Here is a 21949-nt window from a genome sequence, read left to right as displayed (position 1 = left end):
CAGGTTTGGTGCGGCTTGTGGTGGAAGTAACAGCGTGTGAACTGTTTTTTTTTTATTGCCCTTGTAGGCAGACGAGCATACCTGATGGTGAGTGGTTACCGTCGCCCATGGACTTCAGCAATGTCAGGGGCAGAGCCAAGCCGCTGCCTACAACCTGCCTAGGAATAAGATTAAATTGTTTGTGACTTTCAGCTCTATTCCTCGCTACGTGGCGTGGATCCGCTACCTGTCCTGGCTGATGTACTCGAACGAAGCGATGTCCATAGTCCAGTGGGACGGCGTTGAGAACATCAGTAAGTATTTAAGGAAAGACATGCACGTTTGCACAAATTAATACGCTATTAATTGCGTCTTACTTTTTCTTCATATTGTCGTTTCTGGTCAAAATGTTAGAGGTTCATGAAATAATATTTTCACCTCAGCAGATCAAACATGCCGCTTTTACTGCGAGACAACAGTGAACAAAACGCGATTTTGATTCGAGCGTGGGTCAAGTAGCTTTTTAATTTTTCAATCTTCAATGGCACGAATTGACATTGTTCAGCCATAAATTTGAAACATTCGAATTTTACTGTGCTCTGTCTCTTTCACATGCATATAAAAAAGCGAGTGAGAAAAACAAACCCGTTCGAAATTCGATTTTGGATTTCGACCTCAAAGAAAACACGTTCGGAAACGCGTAATACCCCAAAATTTAAAGATATTTGTAAGAAAGAAATTAATTTTTTTTTAATACTTATTTCAATCTATTCATGTTCATTTCTATGTCTCCTAAGTAATACCTATGTGTTCTCATTGCTGAGGTGAAAAGTTATGTGTGCTACACGGGAGCAAAGTTTTTTGCATCTCGTGCTGTTGAGTCCTCATTACGCTCAGGACTCTAACCTCTGAATCCTTCGCTTGCTCGGGACTCAAAATCAGCACTCGAAACAAAAAAAAAAAACAACTTTGCTCTCGTGTTGCAAAACAGACGTCTTGATTGATAAAGAATATGTTAAAAGGTTCCGTGACATAGACACAGGCTAAGACAATAAAAAGGTGCTATAATAAAAAATCCCCTTTTTGTTGCAATGATTATATTAAGGGTGTTTTTTTTTTTGTTGTACTCTCCTTTATTACGGAACAACTATACAATAAAAGACGGTTATTGTCACCCGAAACTGGTGTTCGGGCTTCCCCGAGTTTGTCGTATTATTCTTCAATTGTTATTGGCGCCCTTTTCGATCACAAGTAAAACATAAAGTACATTAAAACGAAATACTCAGATTTATTGTAGTGTGTGTGTGTGTGTGTGACAAAAACACACAGAACTTCACACGCCTACCAAATTAAGGCAATGATAATACAAAAATACAGTCAAGCTTTTGCTCGTTTGCAATAAGACCTGTGTGCTTAGTACGAGTATTTTAACTTCTCGATCGCCTAAAAGTTCACTCAAATTTGTATGGAGTTGGAAAAGCGCCCCTAGCGGCAAACGAGGGGAAGCTTTTCCAACTCCATACAAATGTAAGTTAACTTTTACGCGATCGAGAAGCACACTGGTATTTATTTTTTTGCTTAGATGGGTGGAAGAGCTCACAGCCCACCTGGTGTTAAGTGGTTACTGAGGCCCATAGACATTTACAACGTAAATGCGCCATCCACCTTGAGATATAAGTTCTAAGGTCTCAAGTATAGTTACAACGGCTGCCCCACCCTTCAAACCGAAACGCATTACTGATTCACGGCAGAAATGGGCAGGGTGGTGGTACCTACCCGTGCGGACTCACAAGAGGTCCTACCACCAGTAATTACGCAAATTATAATTTTGCGGGTTTGATTTTTATTAGGTACACGATTATATTCCTTCACCGTTAAAGTTAATCGTGAACATTTGTTGAGTACGTATTTCATTAGAATTGGTACCCGCCTGGGATTCGAACACCGATGCATCGCTCACCACGAATGCACTGGACGTCTTATCCTTTAGGCCAAAACGACTTCTATTACTAGCTACTGCCTCGTGTTTCAGCGTGTACAAACTCGAATTCAACTGGCGTTCCTTGCGTGAGCACCGGCGACGAAGTTCTCATGCAGTACGATTTCACGAGCAGCAACCTCTGGCTGGATATATCGGCGTTGCTGCTGCTCTACATCACCTTCCATCTCCTCGCGCTGCTGGCCCTTAGATACAGAACGAGAAGAAAATGATCTACACTGCACGAAATGTTCGGGGTTATAACGATTAAATGTGATGTAAATATTTTTAAATAAATAAATACCTCTTTTATGTTATTGGTTTTTTTTTGCTTGATTGTTTCGAGACTGGTTGTTTTTTTTTACTGCTTAGATGGGTCGACGAGCTCACAGCCCACCTGTTAGGTGGTTACTGGAGCCCATAGACATCCACAACGTAAATGCGCTACCCATCTTGAGATATAAGTTCTAAGGTCTCAAGTATAGTTACAACGGCTGCCCCGCCCTTCAAACTGAAACTACGTGGTGGTACCCACCCGCGCGGACTCACAAGAGGTCCTATCAACAGTGAATCAACCGACCCTTAACTGATCAACTTTAGAAGACATCAAATTGTTATTACAGTTGTAGTGGCCTAAAGTAAAAGTCGCCCGGTGTACTCATATCGGGCGATACGACTGTGTCCGGGTAAAAATCCTACAGATTGAGTTTATTGTAGGTATTATAATTTAGAGACAGCGATTTAGAACTCATGACTCGGTGGACTGTATTTATATTGTTGATGTCTATGGGCTTTGGTAAGCACTAAAGGCCAGGAAAGCCGATGTCAGCTTGTTCACCCAACTAAGCAATAAAAAAGACTATCAAGTTTTCCAAGGAAATGCGTACATGTAATACGTTTTGTAAATACCTATCTAACCCGTAATCTACAAAATTAGGCGAAGAACTATTTTCACCTGTTTTCTTTAACAACTTTACGAATTGTTTTCGTTTAACACTTATCGAGGAGCTTTGGACCTTTTCATTAAAAAAAAAAACTTCGAAAATGCTTGTTTAAATTTTATCTTAAACATTATGTTAGGGGAAATTTTTCACCTTGCGGATAGTGTTACTCGCTATCTCGACTCTTATCACTCAGAGCGACATCTCGGACATCTCTGAGCAGTCGTTGTAATTCTAGTCTGATTCGATCAAATCTTCTGAAGCTTGCTAAGACTACAAATCATCCGCTTCAGACGTCTTTCTTCTTCAAGCGATCCAGGTCATGTAGCCACCGGTACCCAGATACAGATATATCGAACGGTTCACCGACAACTTCACATTGCCCTTCTTTATTGGAGGAATAGGAAACATAATCCAATCTACGCTTTAAAAGTTGAACAATCCACCAAGAAAAGGGTACCTATGTGTTGTCAAAGTCAGAAAAAGCAATAACCTCTAAAGAAAGATTGACCTACGAGAAAAAATATATTACTGTGAATTCATGGAACATTTTTTAAAAAATGTTTATGTCTTGTGTATTGCTAAGAATATTAAGGTCGTTAATTTAAAAATGCATTATTTTATTTAAACATTAACACAACAATCAATAATATATTATAGTGAGATAATTAGCACACCTGCCATCTACACGTGAAACATGTTAAGTAATGTTAAAGTGAAACAAAACTAGACTTAGTTCTATTAAACTTCAGTAGATGGCAGCACGTCTGCCATTGTTTTTGTACCTGTCCTAACCGGCAAGCAACGGCTGCGTCGCCGCGCGCAAGCGTAGTTCGAATTCATCCGCCATATTCGTCGTGTCAGACGGCGTGCAGCGCACGGCTGTTACATGTTTTGTCGTAAAATGCATTAATTCTATGACACAGAGTCTTCAATGGTGCTTGTTTTATACAACCTATATAATAAATATGCGATCTGATGGACTTCTGCATGGATACTCGCGTCGTTTGTTAACTAATAAACGTGCATCGAACTGTGCATTCGTGTGTTTATGATAACAGAATATTAACAGTACGTAATCCGCGGTTGTGTATTTTTTTTAAATAATCCCGTAGTTTTTTTGTGAAGGCTTAGTGGTATTATGCAACGTGACATTCCTGTGGCCTTCGATTAATGTGACCGTGTTGAAGGTGCTATTTGAGGTTAAAATGCAGCTTGGATTATGAGCGATAGCGCCGAGCCATCAGGTTAGTAAGACATTATTTTATCTGAACCGATAGCGCGAAGTGCTTATTTATCGTGTGTCCTACATTCGTCTCGTCACAATATTTACCCGAACCACTATGTGACATCCTTGACGAATTTTGTTTTAATAAATGTCTCAACATAATGTAACCTCAAGTTAAGTTCTGAATTCGAAATGTCCAAAGGTTAAAAGAGAGGAACTTCGAAGCAATATAATCCGATCGCCTGGATTGTCTTACAGAATGTCGTAAAGTTATCGAATATACCTTCTACAATTGTTAAAAACTCGTTCGTTTCTTCAATCGAGCAAGAGGACAGGCGGCTTGTTGCCGGTCGAGGCAACGGTCCGCGGCATCCGTACGCGTTGGCGGGCTCGGCACGGCCGCTCGCCAAGGGAATGCAACCTCAAAGGAATCACAAAAGGACCAACGAGAAACAAGGACGAACTTTTTAATCAACCAAATCTTTTTATTGAATCGTTTATCGTCTTTCGATAGTGGAATGCATTCAAGTTCATTGGCATTGGGCATTTCGAGTCGACGAAATCTTGGGCTATGGAAATGTTTACAATAACGTTAAAACAGAAATAGGTGGTTTGCTTTACATGTAAACTGGACTATAAACTGAAGCTAACTAATGTAAACACAATTAATACTTATTTTAGTAAACAGGGATAAATGTATCTCACAGGTATAAATGTACATAAATACAATTATGTTAATTTTAATTAATATCTAAACGCCATAGAATAAGTTTGTTTTAGAATGATGTCAGTGATTTCGTCAATACATTGAACGCCTATCTAAATCGTAAATATTGTAAATTATAAATTCATATTTAATTATTTAGAAGAACACCTACGATTCTTACTTTCAAACCAGTTTTTCAAGTTCCGACATTTGCTTTATAGTTTAGAGAATTCTATTGTTTCACTCATCGTAACTTTGGTTTGTAGCAATAAAGTAATGCACCACCTGATAATTATCTATCATTCATGTTGATGATTGCTTATGTTTTGACGACGATAGCCAACTTTTAAGCTCATCAAACGTAACTGGTTGCCATTATTTAGAGACTAGCAAAATTAGAAGCACAGCCAGTAGCTGTGCCTATTGTCATCGGTTCTCTTTCATCCCCGCTTAAAAAGAACATATCCGACCGATATGAGAACACTGAGTGTTGGAGTTTATAGAAAGAGCGAGTGAGAGGTTTTTAAAGAACGCGGCAGAAAAGATGGTGCGTTCGTAAAAAGAATATGTGAATATGGGCTATCTCTATTAACTTTCATAAGCACTTCATACAAAATGTGGTATATATTTTTTTTAATTTTTTTTATTGTCTAGATATGTGGACGAGCTCACAGCCCACCTGGTGTTAAGTGGTTACTGGAACCCATGGACATCTACATCGTAAATGCGCCATACATCTTGAGATATAAGTAAGTTCTAAGGTCTCGTATAGTTACAACGGCTGCCCCACCCTTCAAACCGAAACGCATTACTACTTCACGGCAGAAATAGGCGGGGCGGTGGTACCTACCCGTGCAGACTCAAAGAGGTCCTACCACCAGTAAAAAAACAGATCAACTAAGTCATTCCATACTGCTCTGTCAAGAGAGTACCGCTAAAAGATCTATAATACACAAAATGTTATTTAGTGGTAAAGAATTCGTTGGAGCCATACCTATGAATAATGCGGCTTCTCGATGGTATTTGGTGAGTTTTTCGTCAAAAATCCATTTACAATGATGGCTTTGTGCGAAGCCGCATTATCGTGCAAATTCGAAGAATTTTCTTTCCATAAAATCTGGTAATTTTTCGTCGAGTTTGCTCTCTTAAACGCTGCATAGCGCTTAAATAATATTCTTTATTTACCTTTTGACCGTCCGGGGAGAATTATGAGTGCAGAACACTATAGTCAAAGAAAACAGTCAACATGACTCTAGCTTTCGATCGACTTTGACGTGTTTTTTTCGATCTCGGTTCAGTTGGAAGACGTCACTAGTAACAATACCTGAATATCGAGTCAGAATTGACTAGTTCTAGGATGTCCTCAGCCACTATTATGTGGTTAAGTTTTTAGAGAAAATTTAGGTGTTTTGGGATTAGCTGAGCGACAACCTGTTTCAATGATGAGGATTCAATTCAGTCACTATTTTGTCACTATGTTTAACTTCAGTTGCAGACGTTGATACCAAAGCGAGGCAAGTCTTCTATCATATCTCAACCGCTATTGAACGCTTGTTTCATAATCATAAGCCCGTGTTTTTGATAATGTCTATTCATCGTAAGCCTTCTGTAATTTTTTCTGTGTCTCCGTGACGGAATTTAACTGGAGATGCAAAATTTAAGACAAACTTTTTGTTCTATTTTTTTTTTTCATTTGGAATTTGCAATACACCCTAGATATTAACTAAAAACATCACTGTATTTATCTCATAGACTGAGCAAGTAACTCGAATGGATACTAATCCATCACGTAATGGTTTACTGGTGGTAGGACCTCTCGTGAGTCCACACGGGTAGGTACCACCGCCTCGCCTATTTCTGCCGTGAAGCGGTAATGCGTTTCGGTTTGAAGGGTGGGGCAGCCATTGTAACTATAATTGTGACCTTAGAACTTATATCTCAAGGTGTGTGGTGCATTTACGTTGTAGATGTCTATGGGCTCCAGTAACCACTTAATACCAGGTGGGCCGTGAGCTCGTCCACACATCTAAGCAATAAAAAAAAAACGTAACCCATGCCCTAGATGACATTCTTGTACTCTGTATCGCAATAAGCAAAACCGCGAATACAAACTAATTGTCCATGCATAGTGACGATACAGGATAATGGCGACAACGTGCCGGATAAGCGTCAAACAAACACTAGCGATTCAAATATATTTTTTACTATTCATCGTTTTTGTGTCAGATAAAGTCTGGATCAATAACATTGATGCTAAGTATTATATGACGTCAATTTAGAAAGGCTTTTAGGTCAAATTATTGTGGAAGTGTTGTTTGTGACGTTATTATAACTATTCTGTCCTATTATATTCCAAATAAATGAATAAATGTTAAACATAAAGTCATGTAATTGTCTAGGTTATAGACATTGTGGTCAGCATCACGTTATCATGCCCGATAAAAGCCACTCTAGATGGCCGGTGGGCGTTTAATATCGAAATGACGTCACCGCAATCTACACCTGGCCCATACGAAACCGCAGATACATAAGAATCCTAGATATGATAAAATTACATGAACGTAAACAATTATTGTATCTCATCATTGAGTAACACTTGAGAATCGTAATTTGAACCAGCACGTACCACGTTAGCTGCAAGGCCGCTGAAATTATTCTTATTAAAATCTCTTTCTATAATATAACATATAGGATTTCTCCCAAAAACGACGCTAAGCTGGCCATGCCTTCGATTCCTAACACGAAAACACTGAAAAAATTACTTCCCAAAACAGTACTTATAATATTCCCTACCTACCTATTATAGTATTATAGTAAGTAACCTTACACCTATTAACAATGTTCAAAATTATAAGCCCCTTCGCAAAGTGATAAGCATCGTTAGGTAAGTTCGGATAGTAATAATGTCAGATCTGTATGAACTTCGTTTTACAGAAATATCGAAGAAGGCTGGCGCTAGACAAAATCATTTGGCTATTTTGGTATTTTCTCTGATTGTTGTTTCTATGTCCGAGCTCTTCCTTCTAATCTGCTTACAAGGCAATAAGCAAGTAAAAGCTTTTTCATCAATTACCATGCCTAATACTAATTTAACAGTAGATAACGGCTTGGTTCTGCTCCTGGTATTGCTGACGTCCATGAGCGACGGTAACCATTCACCATCAGATAGGCCGTAAGCTCCTCGTAGTTTTGTAATATAGACAAATATTTATCAAAGATGCGTGTAAGTTTCAAAGAATAAACTATTAAATTTCCGATTATAAAACTTAAAATCGTTATTAAATCTTCAACAAATAATGCTAAAAAAACCATTACAATACCAAATTTAAATAGTTATCTCACAGCGTAAGCGCCTTAGCTTTTAATGAAATGTAAATTTAGGTCGTTTCTGATCCCTTTTTAATGTTACGTAAATCCAGTATCGTTTCTAAGATACTGCAAGGCGTGAACTAATTGCCTTAAGTCACGGCAAAATGCAAAAACGTACCGGTAAAGGTCGATCGGTAGCTCGCTGCATTTAGATAAGACTCGCGTGTTGTATCGTCGTCGAGGTGAACAAGCTTAGAAACGGTCATTATTCAGATGTCTGTCTACCGAGTTTCGTATTAAATCAAGACAAATATGGCTTAGTCATTTTTTTTGCGTATGTGTATGTGTGTGTGTGTGTTTTTTTTTCTTAATTACGACTGTTCGGGGCGCAACTAGGACCTAAACTAATGGCCTTTTTTGTGTCGAGGCTTGATGAAATTGTCGTGAAATAACGGCTAGCTTTACCTTACCATCCGAACTCAAATGCATGATTGCATCTCGACAGAATTAAGTACGACGTTACAGCGTGTCGTTGCGTGTATTATGACCACAAAATAAGGAAGGTTTGTAAATAGTTTGGATTTTACTATACAACAAAAATTGAACCTGCTGTTTCGTTTTTGCTGTAGATGCCGTTCGAACTCATGATCCATTTGGTGTTATGTGGTTATCAAAGCCCAGTGATATTTTAGAGTGCCGCCGTAAATTGCATGGAATAACCGCCAAATTTTAAAAGCGAAACACATGAATGCTTGACGAGACTGTAGTAGGCGCAATGGTAATGTTTACCCATGCCAACTATTCGTGACAGGGAAGATCGAGGGAAAGAGACCGCGCGGGCGCAGTCCGACAAGGTGGTTCGACCAAATCCGCACGCACCACACGAGAGATCCCATTCCACGACGCCCTTCTGGCGCGACATTACAAGGAGCAAAATCCTGACGACATATAATGGTCACGACCCTCAGCAGTGAGGAAACGACGCGAGGAGGAGGACCCATGCCGACTCACGCGCTACCACTAGTGAATTGTGCGGGTTTGATTTTATTACAAGATTTTATATCTTCATCGTGGAAATCGTACGTGAATAGGTAACATCCAAAAAGCTTATTATAATATTCAAATAATAACCCAAATCTACGGCGATTTCAATGCGGCTGTGAATTTCCATCGAGTCGAATTCAATTATCACAAATAGAAAATTACATTATCTTTGATAAGGTTTTTTTAAAATAAACATCATATGCCGTGCCGTTTCGAAATCGAAATGTTGTAAATTCAAATGTTTACTATGCATTGGAACGGTTGTTGTTATCTTGCTGACATGTGACGCAGGCATAATGAATTCATTAAATATTTCAGTTATTGCAGCTCGCTGATTAGATGTAACAGGTTAACTTTTTCTAAGAAAGCCTATTCACCTTTGATTGGAGTGTCAATCAGACGATGATTGTGTTTCCAAAAATTTAGAAACCACTATTATCCCATCCACAGAAGTAAGATTTGATTGAATTGCGTCATGTTAAAAACATGCGTGGATAGCACCGTCTATAGCCTGTCTGTATCTGCCACGAGCAATGATATGTTCTGACTCGAAGGTAAGATAGCCGCTGTATCAATGCAATTCAGACTTCAATCTTGCGTCTCGTTGGGGCCAGCAGCCTTCTCATTAAACCGTCAATAGGGTCCGGTGATATTAAATAAGCCTTGAGTTCGTCTTCCCATCTCCACTAGTGAATAAACAAAACGAGGAAATGCAGGTTATCTTAACCCGACACTTACCTCTATTGCCTTTCCTATTATTTGCCCCAGCAGAATTCCGACGATTTCGTTCTCACGCAAAAAAAATAAGCTTCCCGTCCTAGTCATTATAAAATTGATATCTGAAAACGAAAAGCTTTTGCAAACTTTAAAACTTATTCATCATTTGCCTGTCAGTAAGTCCCAAGACAGAAAAGTTAAAGGCCACATTTAAGGAAATAGCAATTCAAAGGATCATTATTTGCGAAGTGCAAAGTTGTTATAGCACCAATTGCTGGTGCAATAACAACTTTGATTGGAGACCACTTAAGTTAACGAAAGAAGCTTAGATGTCAATAGTTGTCGCGACAAGCAGGATACGATTCATTAAATCGGTACGTAGATTTCCGTTTTAACCTGTCCGACTTGAACATTAAACAAGAGTGTGTGAAAATATTTTACCTTATTAATTTGAAACTCGTTTGTAGAAAAATAAAGTATTGACAGTGAAAAAGAAAATATGCAAATCAAAAGTCATGAGTCATTAGCATCCCGTGATATGTCAGCTGTCTGCGTCCGAACCTGTAAAAGTACAACGATCAAGATTATTCTGTTTAGTCATAAACAATGATTCTATTCAAACATCCGGATTAAGTTTCACTAGCGTGGTGCTCTTGTTGCGTCTGGGTTTTATCTATTTAAGACGGAGAACACGACAACAAAAGAAATGCATTGACTGTTAATAGCCTAATCATTTATTTCAAAGAATACCATTTTAGTAGCGTTCCCCATTGTGGGGTGATGTGAGATTTTTTTATTGCTCCCTCTTCACTTAATTCTTATTACTGACTTGTTTGATCTAGTTATTTAACTAGACCAACTTACAGCATAACTGGTGCTGTAGAACAGAGGCTATTAATATGTTAACGTAAGGTTAATGCCATTCAGCTTAAAGAATCACTTCGAGGCTTTTTGGCATTATTTATAATCACGTCCAGAAACTATGAACTTTCTCAATGAGCCTTCTCAACCCCAATCAAACGATACCGGCTAAAATGCTATTATACTTATTAGCTTTGTCCGTTTTTATTTGCAACGAGCTTCCATAGAGACGTCGCGTGGGAAATGATGTAACGACTTCTTTACTTTGAGTTCCCCCAAATTGCACTGTAATCTAGTCCGCATATTGGCCTTAATCAACAGATACAACACGATTATTGAAATGTCTATTGAATATCGCTTGAAAAATATTCATACCAATATATGCACCAATAATACCATTGGCACAAGTTCAATAGCCAAATCAAACGGGAGCCACAACAACTACAAAGAATAAATCTGTGATAGATATCGCTTGGCCCTTTCGATTCAGTCTTGCGTTATATGTACGCGCTGGCTAGTCTATAAATTCAAAAGCTGTTATTAAAGTTATTAACGTTATTATAACAAAGCTGTCACTTTCAATTTAACCCGAGAAGATAATTAGCAGGTTACGTTCCAACAATTTGAAAGGAAAGTCTCGCGTGATACTCTTTTTTTTTTATAACCACCTATGGTATGAGAATAATGAGAATAATTTCGCCCCACCGTGGATGCTTGTTGGAAACCAATTACTATGGAATCGGTCATATTAACAGACAAGTGAAAGTACGCGATTGCGTGACGACAATAATGAGAAGGCAATCACAATGAGTCAATGAAAGAATCTTAATTTTTATTTGAAATCGTCGGGACATGTGACTTTGCCGTACTTACAGTTTACAACCCCAATCAGCTGTTGAATGTTCGGCGATAAGGAAAAACTTATGAAAACAAACCGGGCGTCGAAGAATTTACTACCAGGTTTGGGATGACGCGATGAAATGTTGAACTGGTTTGATGCTCGTTAAGTAGCGTCGCGTTGTCTCACGTATCTGAATAAAAAAGCGAGCCGGGAACAGGGGGACGACTCGTTTCGGACAATACCGAGGCTGACAGTTGAATGCCGATGCATTTACTATTCACCAATACTCTGTTACCATCTTCAACCGGACAGATTTACGTTAGTTAAGATTAAATACCATAAATCAAGGTATCTAAGTACATAGTAAATTATGTTTTTTTGCATAAACGAAGCTCAATACTGACCAAAAACAGACTGCAACTAACCTTATCAAAACATATTATTGGGAATATTTTAACGTACCTTTACTTCTTTGAAGGTAATGGAAAACAAAATGACACGAACTACATAAGAACGAATTCAAAAAAGTGCATTGTTCGGCCCCGAAGGTCAACTACATTAAGAGCGACATAAACGTGAGTTTTGTCACTCGCAGTATTTTTGAGTACACAATATACAGCGCTCGCATGCTGTAAATCTTGAGTAACATATTGTTGTTGCCGAGAGCTATTACAGTAATCTTTTTAAGTAATGATAAGTGGATAGAAAATTGTTCCATTATAAACCTGCCGGCTTAAATTGAATCGCGCACTTCCCGGAGCGGTGTAGCGTTCAGTGGGACGCAGAATTTTAGCACTAGCTCCCTTTGTGAGCATTTGCACCGGGGTCACCGACCCTTAATTATACCAGTGCGCACCGCTGCAGTGCAATGCACCAGTAAAATTCTGCATAACAAGCCTTTATTAGACTTCAGCAACCTCGGGCGTTTTGATGCCGAATATTTCTTAACGGTTTCTCGGAGAATTTGTTTAATAAAGACTAATCGATAATGTGTCGTGTTCGAAGATTACTTCGCGTGGTTATGTTACTGCCGTTTGGCGTAAATTCAACTTGAGCCCCCACAAATGAAGCCAAATCAATTCCCGATCGGATCACCGGGCTGAAGCACTTTTGCATGTCTGACTTTTGCGTCCGTTAACTTTTGGTTTTTACCAATAAAACAATTTATAACAGTTGATGCGATGAACATACCAAAATGTTAATAAGAATAAAGAAACTTAAGAATTTACTTATTGTAGCTACGTAAAGCAAATCCTATAAACAGGCATAACAATCATTGACAATGAACTGAACTGAAAATCCAGTATATTTGTGTGTAGAGAGAGAGTAATATCTGGATGGTCAAGATATTTTGAATATAATACTCGCCTCAACAAGGAAGTGTGAATGTGGAGTAATTGACTGGACGAGGAAACTACTAAACGACTACTTTGGTTCATCGATCATTTGAATATACGACCTCGTTTAAATGGCTTCCTCTCGGGATGAAACGGCTCGTGAACAAAAGCTATGGAGAAAAACTGCTATTTTTAATGCTTTGACTCTTACCTTTTATGTTTGTTTCCTCAAATTTTGGCTTGTTTCGTCAGTGACATACGTAAGTTTGACTGGCTATCTGGTCAAACCAGTTGTATTGTTGTTTTTTTTCTAGTATATAGAAAGTGTTAGTTATTACTAAACTCTGGTATCCTTTCTAATATTGGATACTCTTATATAGATGACCGAATATTTGGGCTTTAACCAGACCTTAATAGTAACGCGAAACATTCTGCGTTGCAGTAAGCGAGAAAATGACTGTGTTTACTGGTAATAACAGTGGGCCGTTTTTGGATTTATGGTATACAAGGTTGTTACCCCCGTCTGGCGGCTAACTGCATGTTTGTTGTTATTGTGATAGTACACAATCGTTTATTATCACAATAATCGACTTTTCGAAATATGCAGAGCTATTGTTTCCGTTAGCACTGTGATAATCATACCAAGCTAAACATATTTAAAATGCTGCAGCAAAAGCAAAGCTATATAAGCCGAAAAGAAAAAATATTTTTGGTTGGTAAAAATAGAGCAATTAAACAATTCTATAGTCGTAATTAATCTCATATTTATAAAGCAAACAGTGGTAATTTAGGTCGTCTCGCACATACTAATGCGGAGTCTATCAATATTCAAGCCGCGGGTCAGATGGTCAGATATTGCTTGGCGCCTTGACGTTGTAATGTACAGATCCCCGATAATTCTAGTTCGCTATTTAACGCCTCTTTTTAGTGTTGATAGTTATAAGATTACTAAGGTGTTTAATAATTGTTTTTTTTTTTTTCTCTTAAATCTAGAACTTTCGTGTTATTTGTTTCCAATTACGAAATTAATAAACGCGTAGATTTAGCGTAATTGAGCATATGCTAATACTGAATAAATTCATTCTGGTGGCTTACTATTATAGCCCGAGAGCCCGTGGGCTCTACCTGTATGTATTTGACCAGACCTGAATTTTCGTACATTGAGACCCCTATACCTACCAGGCATGAGGTGGGGACTCACTAAGCTCAAAGTGGTCCACGCGCCGAGCGCTCAGGTAGGACAGGTATCGATTTTGACGGATTTTAAATCCATTTGACCACGTCTGCCGTTTCGAAATTTTGAAAATATATGATTATTATTATCGGAAAATAAGAATGGCAGACCATTATCGCGCATTTTACTTTGTGGCAGACCATTTTGAAAATGCTAAAATAAAAAAAAAATTACAAGTAATTGACCAGATCTGCCATTGATATATGTTGTTTATTATATAGATTTATTTAATAAAAACTTATATTGATCACGGCAGACCTCTACATTGCGTACACACATCAACATATAATAAAATCTTAGCTACTACCCGGCCAGATGTATATTATGTTTTCCGTTCACTGTTTTAGAGAAATATAATTTACTTGCGATTTACTTTAGTAATGTATTTACCGAAATTAATATTTTTTTTATATTCTATATACTAAACTTTCTTAGTTAGACAATAAAGAAGTGAATTTTTTATGAAATAATTATAAATAATACGGTACAATGCTAATCAAAAAATTATTCAATTTCTCATTTCCTCCATCCAACCATACTCCAATGGGTCTAAAGTTGTGGATTGCTTTTTGTAAATATAAAATAGATAGAAATAGTAGAATATAAAAAAAAAATTAATTTCGGTAAATACATTACTAAAGTAAATCCCAAGTAAATTATATTTCTCTAAAACAGTGAACGGAAAACATAATATACATCTGGCCGGGTAGTAGCTAAGATTTTATTATATGTTGATGTGTGTACGCAATGTAGAGGTCTGCCGTGATCAATATAAGTTTTTATTAAATAAATATATATAATAAACAACATATATCAATGGCAGATCTGGTCAATTACTTGTAAATTTTTTTTTATTTTAGCATTTTCAAAATGGTCTGCCACAAAGTAAAATGCGCGATAATGGTCTGCCATTCTTATTTTCCGATAATAATAATCATATATTTTCAAAATTTCGAAACGGCAGACGTGGTCAAATGGATTTAAAATCCGTCAAAATCGATACCTGTCCTACCTGAGCGCTCGGCGCGTGGACCACTTTGAGCTTAGTGAGTCTGGTCTGGTCAAATACATACAGGTAGAGCCCACGGGCTCTTGGGCTATTACTTTTAAGGTACTGAATCTGTAATAATGCTTGCGTTATCATGCTTCGAAAATACAAAACACATATGTATTTTTGTAGATACGATTAATTGCATCTTTTTTTTTTGCTTAGATGGGTGGACGAGCTCACAGCCCACCTGGTGTTAAGGGGTTACTGGAGCTCATAGACATCTACAACGTGAATGCGCCACCCACCTTGAGATATAAGTTCTAAGGTCTCAGTATAGTTACAACGGCTGCCCCGCCCTTCAAACCGAAACGCATTACTGCTTCACGGCAGAAATAGGCAGGGCTGTGGTACCCACCCGTGCGGACTCACAAGAGGTCTTACCACCAGTAAAATATAATAAAAATTGTATAAACAGCAGCACCAGTGTTTGTGAAAATTTTTTAAAACACGTATTGCCTCGTCATCAATCTATTACATTTCCGAGATTGTTTCTTATTGCTATTCCAGAGATATGGCTTATCATTGTTCTTGTATTTAAAACACCTTTGGCAACAGTGCAGGCACGATTCGTTTGCCAAGAGCTGAGTCAGGCGTTTTACTGCAATCCATATATGTTTTGTAACTTGGATTTTTGTTCGTTCTTTTGTAATTTTTGATGAGTGCGACAAATTTGTAATCGCTAATTGGCTAGTGAGCTAAAATATGATATTGTAGGCCTAATAGCGATTTTGTTTCGCTTTGATTCCTAGTAAATTCTATTTATTGTAACATTTTATGATTATTTAAATAGGTACTTTTATTACTACGTGATTATTTCAAGGGCGGCGACGCCGGTGGTTTATTTTGAGAAATGTCGTGTTTGCATGAAAAAGGTTTAGGGCTGTTGTTTTTCGTGACAGGAGTAAAGGATTCAATGTCCTACAAAGGTAAGGATTCAAGTCCTAATGCGCACAACATGAAGCACAAATGACATGAATATAAGAATATGCCTTCAAGCGGACACGATGTTCAAGTTATATTATTTTTAACGGGAGAAACTGAACTCTCCTGCCTCATTTCCTGCTTCCTTCCATTTTCCTGTGAGTTTTGTGTAACCGGAGAGCTGATGTACAGTGCCTGTCCTAGAGACGCGCATTGTGTGACCGACACTCTGGAGAGAAGATCGGGGAATCGTTCAGAGTAACAATCCTCTGGCCCTGTCTGGTATCGCCCAGTTTTCAATATGTTTACTAAAAACCTTAAATACCAAGAAAAACAAAAAATGAAAAACATTTTTTTTCCCGATAATCCTTTTAAGGATATTAAACCAAAGAAGTAAAGTTATTGTATTCCCATCGGCCCTTGATACATTTGCAAAGTTTCAAGTGGATGTCTTGAGGTTTGTGAAAATTACGTTTAATATTTGGTGGCAAAGAGGCACTCGTACATTTTGAGGGTAGTCTAAAATAAATCCTACCACCAGTAGCTACTCAACATAATCGTACAAAAAGACCGAAAAACTATTACTATCTTAAATCTTAAAAGTCCATTCATAATTCTGTGACTTCCAGAATAATGTATCAGAAGATTCTTTATGGTTAACGGTGTGAGTCTTCTGTCATACTGAATTGATACCAATGAACTTAAATCTTGCTTAACTGCACTTTAATTGTTGATCATAAAGTGATCATGGCGCAATGTCGTGCTCGTTCGAAGTACATCTAACTGGATCGAAAGTTTTGTTAAAAAAAAAAGAAAGTTACATGTTATTAATTTATTTACATTTTTACCTAAGACTTTTTGGTTAAAAAAAAGAGGTTTAAAGCGTCACTAAAAATTAAAACACGTTTTATTTAAAGTAACATTCGTACTAACTAATAAAAACTTGTAGCTTACTGAACTTTTACCACAAAATAAACAAATAAATAATGGTTTAAATATTAACAAAAAACTAAAAAGTTACCTACGTCCGTTCTATTGTAAACTCTTGAAAATAACAAAAGATTAAAAACCTATTGGTTCATGCATGCTCTGCTGTTTGCAATCATTTTACACACAAGTCGTCACACGTGGTATATTATCACTTCTTGTACCATTGCCTTTGGTTAGATAAAGCGTGTATTACGTGTCAATTCGAACGATTTGATTTTTATTATTGTCATTTTGCACGTTCGAGATGTTACCGTTTCGATGAGCAAGCTGCTCTGCACGCGCCGCGTTTTACGCAAGAGCATCCGGGTGATGGAAGACCGGCTATCCTCGACCCACGCTGGTTCTGACCCAGCAGGGTATTCCGTAGGATAACCCATTCTAACTGGCGCCATCTAGGCGGGCTCCGGATAACCTGCCGACCGAGAGGGCTGGTGGTCGTGGCGCCGACGACCGCTGGTCCGGCGTCCCGAGGGGGAGGGTGATGGGAGAGATGTGCTCCGCACTAAACGCTTCACTTTCCCCCCTTTGCCTTTTCATGGGTTCTGTCTCATGCGAGGTTCGGACGCGGGTTGAGCGACAGGAGGTTTTAGTCAGTTCGACTCCGACATGCCCCGTCTTCCATCCCCAGGGGAGGGCGAAAGTCCGGCGATTTCCACCTGACAAAAAAAAAAAACCGTTTCGATGAATGTTTGACGTAAACTTATTTTCTAATTTGCAATTCGTACAGAAAATGAAAAGATAGAAATTGTTTATTTTGTAAAACTAAAGTATAAGTTTTATAAGTTTGTTGTAAATAAATAATAAGCATGTCGTTATGATCAAAACGATGACACTAAAGCAAAAACTGCAAGTGTATTGATTATTCAATTAATAATAATCTTTTAGAAACGTGTATTAAAAACCTTCCTAGATTTTAAGTCAAGTAGTCAAGTCCAAGTAGTTAATTGTCCAAGTAGTCTAATTATGGTTCCATTCTAGATTAATACAAAAAAAGCAATTAAGAGTGATTTCGTTTAAAAAGTAATTCTATCGCCTTACATTTATAATAAAATTTTGTGTGTCCAAAATACAATAGACTAATTAAAAACGATTTAAGTAAATATTTTAATCAAATTACACAAAATTGCTAAGACAATACCAATCATTTATAAATAGCAATACACTTTCTTCTATCGATCATACATCAAGAGGAACTAGAAGCAAAGATGTATTTCAAAGGAAAGTGGAGCACGTCTGTCTGATAACTATCGGACGATTCATTGTAAACGTTAATAGCTCAATTGAATCAATATCAGATAGATTAGAAATAAGACGCTGTAGTAATAATGTCTTTGGATTTAAAGATTTAGAGACCAGAGCTTACGGCTGGCCCACTTGGTATTAAGCCCATAGTCTTCAACCACGTAAATGCCGCTACCCACCTCGAGATATGAGTTCTAAGTCTCAGCTTTTTGCAGCACAACTTTTCACCATGTTACATTTTACATGTATCATAATTTTAATCATGGAAATTAAACTTCATGTCTTGTAAATACCTCTGGATAGTTAAGTAAAGTGCTCAAAAAGTGGCAATATGTAGTTTATTGGTGTCTGAATGATTTTTTTTGGAATGGAAGAACCCCTGTTGTTGCCAAGAACTTGTCTGCCAAAGAAGCCTAATAGCTCAGCGACAGCTGCTTATCTGGTGCGTCTACAAACGGATTGCATTACGATCATGAATGCACTTAGGCTGACTCCCAAATACTTTACTTTCCGGGCCTAGAGTATTGGTTGGCCTTTTGAATCCTCCTGATTGTCTGACCAGGATAATTTAATAGTCTACAAATCAATATTCTAAATTATATCTGATAATCTGTCTAGGTAGAAGATACGAAGTCGCGATATCTTCTAGTTACCTTTAGGTACTTGCCTAGTTTCTGTTTTGTTGTAGTATTCTCCTCGTATTTTTATCTAAACTCTTTCATTTACATTTTCATTTAAACCTCTAATCTGTTCTTACGGAGAGTTAGTATGAGCCTGGCAATCAATTAAAAAAAAAAAAAAACTATAATACTATATACATCAAGTTGTCTCGACTTTACCCGCTCGAATAAGGATGAGAACATTACGAAAATTATGTACTTGAAATAAAAATGTATTCGCCTCCACCCCCTCACTACTAGTCTTTGTATCACAGCTTAATATTACTAAATAAGTCGCCAGATTTCGATCCGATCACGAATCAACCCATGCAAGGGCCAAACACAAAGCCTGCTTAAGGGCCGGACGGCGTGAATTGGCCCCTTGTGAGGAAGGCGGACCAGTCAATAAGATTTAAACTTGGAACTCTGATATCACAGATAGCCCGCATTGTTCCTCCGTACCGATTTATAAAGTTCGATGACTTTTCGTGTCAATAAAAGACCAATCGTTGTTACACCAGTATGTTAATTTAATTATGCTATTTGAATAAACAATGCATTCAATTGATTCGGAAGTGTAATTAATGTTTGTATTCAAAGAATTTAAAATACGTAAGTTGCTTTGAATGGATTAGAAGAGTTCACGCGGTTCACTGTTAGACGCGTTTTTCTTTTTTAATACATAACAAAGTTTTGAAGACTAATTTTAAAGAAAGTACTTGATCACATACACCGTGAATGATCACCGTTATTCCTGCTAATGGTCAATGATAGGAGCTAAATACCCCAGAATAGAAATCCAAATAAAGAAAACAATATGTAAAGTTTAGTAGACAAAAGTTCTAATTAAGGGCAGAGAAAAGAGGTCATAATGACGCTTTACCTGAATAGTTGACAGGGTCGACTTTCGTTTTCTAAGCGACTCGGACAAGCACCCACGCGTTCACTATGAGTATGTACCGGTCGTAAATAAGACACATGTTGGACGGTGGAGCGCTCGTGGTCTTTGTATATTCAAGGCAATCTATAAATTCCATTGTCTATTTTATTTTGTTAGCTGATGCATATGACATTTGAATTTATACAACTTTTTTTTTGTATGAGTAATGTTTATTTGCTTTAGTTTGCATATAATATTGGATTTCAGCTTAAGAGATTGGGACAACCGTTATTCAATTGAAACTTCCGCCTTTTTTCTCAAGGTGAGTGGCAGCATTGAGGTCGTTCACCCATTTATGAGAAGAAATCAATATATAATTAAATAGAATGGTCAGAACAGAATTTGAAATATTTTATATGTTAGCCATACTAGATAGTCTTCCTCAAGTGCCATTTGGTAAAGAAAGTCAGCGATGCCAAAGCCACGAACGTTAAAATTAGTAAAAAATAAAAATAGTGCCAATAACTATTCAATCAATTTCAATCAATTAATTGAATGATCAGTACCTACCTAAGTACCCTGCTCACAAACATGTAGCCATAACGTCGTTGAATCAAAAACCCGAAAATGTTTAAGTTTTCGTTATTACCGGTGGCATGACGCATTGTGAAATCGCAACACTAAGCACTACTTACCATCCTGCTTGATTCTGTCGCGAAGCAATCGTGTGCTCCGATTTGAAAATGGGACAGCTGTTATACAACCCGATCGAAACCAAGACCCCAATCTTTAGATGGTTGGGATTCAACTTGTGGTCTCTACGGGTCCAGAGGTCACTTAAAACCACTGTTGGGCCGTGAGATTCTTTGCACATTTACATTTGCGTTGTAATAAATTTACGCTCGCAAACCTTATACAGATAATATTTCATGAGCATTTCACAAACGGGATTAAAAAATACCAGAATACCTTTATGGTAGTGTTGACAGTTGCCCAATTATCGACATGTCAGGACTTAACGGTGTGATGGCCTTGCCAAAATGCAATCACTTAAAAAAAATAGTTCTCTGACACAAAATAGCTCTTAAGCCTTGCGGATAGGAGTCATACGAAATACAAGGCGTTGATTATGAAGGCAGTTAAAACATGTATTGACTATCATAAGTAGGTTGACATGAACACCTATGATGCGGTTGGATCAGTTTCAAGGCTTCGCGGTCTGACATCTAACAAGCTTTTTGGGCCATGCATTTATTCAAACATTTCGAAGAACTATTAAACTTGGCCGAATAACCACGATGTATTATCTCTCTATGTTGCTGTTTCTTTGGAATAAATAAAAAGTTGAGTAAGAATAAAACGATGTCTTTAAAGACTTCCATTTACCAAGTCCCATTAGTATTGAACTAGCAGATTTTTGGTGCAACAGAAATCCGTCTAAAAAACGCAACTTCAGCACTTTCATTACGGTAAGTAACATTCTTTTGGCTGTGCACTCACAACGTTTGCATGTTGCGATAATTTGCGATAATTTTACACATGCCACGTTTACTTGGAACAAAACGAACAAAACCGCACTTTGTTCTAAGAAATTAGCGGAATCGATTTACTTCGGTTGCTTAATTCGTGCCGTTCGCGGAAAATGATGTTTGCATCGTTACAAGAAATGTCTGTTTAAAAGCATCTTTCTGATCACTATCTGGTACATTGAGAAACGAGGTTATGGTCGAGTGATGTATATAAAACGCTGGTCATATCATCAATCCTAAATATTTACCGAATTATAATAGATTATTTTTTAGTTAAATTTAGGAGAAATATGAAATGAACTTGGTTTAATTTATTTTGTGTAAAATTGGATTCTTAAAAATTACTGCAATAAGTGAAACACTGTGTCGTAGGTATTTCATTATGCAGTTGGTTAAGTGATTCGTTTTTTAGGATTCTTATATACATTTTTTTAATTTAAATAAGAATTCATTAAATGACTTCATCGCAGTCGCTGGTGTCTCGATTATCAAATTTTTTTTC

At 37.5% G+C, this 21949-nt stretch overlaps 2 protein-coding genes and 1 long non-coding RNA gene across 4 annotated transcripts in view; 2 read left to right on the top strand and 1 right to left on the bottom strand.

Moving 5' to 3' along the window:
* Positions 1-2274, top strand: part of -w-2 (scarlet) — a 33633-nt gene extending 31359 nt beyond the window's left edge. The window contains exons 13-14 of the mRNA NM_001256993.2: positions 193-293; positions 2012-2274. Coding sequence (NP_001243922.1) covers positions 193-293; positions 2012-2190 — 280 coding nt within the window. The 3' untranslated portion in view covers positions 2191-2274. The remainder of the gene's footprint in view (positions 1-192; positions 294-2011) is intronic.
* Positions 2012-3359, bottom strand: LOC134199555 (uncharacterized). Its single transcript, XR_009974100.1, has 2 exons — positions 3052-3359; positions 2012-2163 (listed from the first exon to the last, which is right to left on the bottom strand). It is a non-coding gene; the product is annotated as an uncharacterized LOC134199555 (long non-coding RNA).
* A 354-nt stretch (positions 3360-3713) lies between these two features.
* LOC101741553 (rho GTPase-activating protein 21) overlaps positions 3714-21949 on the top strand; it is a 453498-nt gene continuing 435262 nt past the window's right edge. For both annotated transcript variants that reach the window (XM_062670701.1, XM_038013526.2), the window contains exon 1: positions 3714-4145. In XM_062670701.1, the coding sequence (XP_062526685.1) occupies positions 4121-4145 (25 nt within the window). In that variant the 5' untranslated portion in view covers positions 3714-4120. The remainder of the gene's footprint in view (positions 4146-21949) is intronic.

The sequence above is a fragment of the Bombyx mori genome, chromosome 10 (assembly GCF_030269925.1).
Source record: "Bombyx mori chromosome 10, ASM3026992v2".
Lineage (NCBI taxonomy): Eukaryota > Metazoa > Arthropoda > Insecta > Lepidoptera > Bombycidae > Bombyx > Bombyx mori.
Note: the sequence above shows the minus strand (reverse complement) of the source record. Positions and strands in the feature narration are given on the sequence as shown.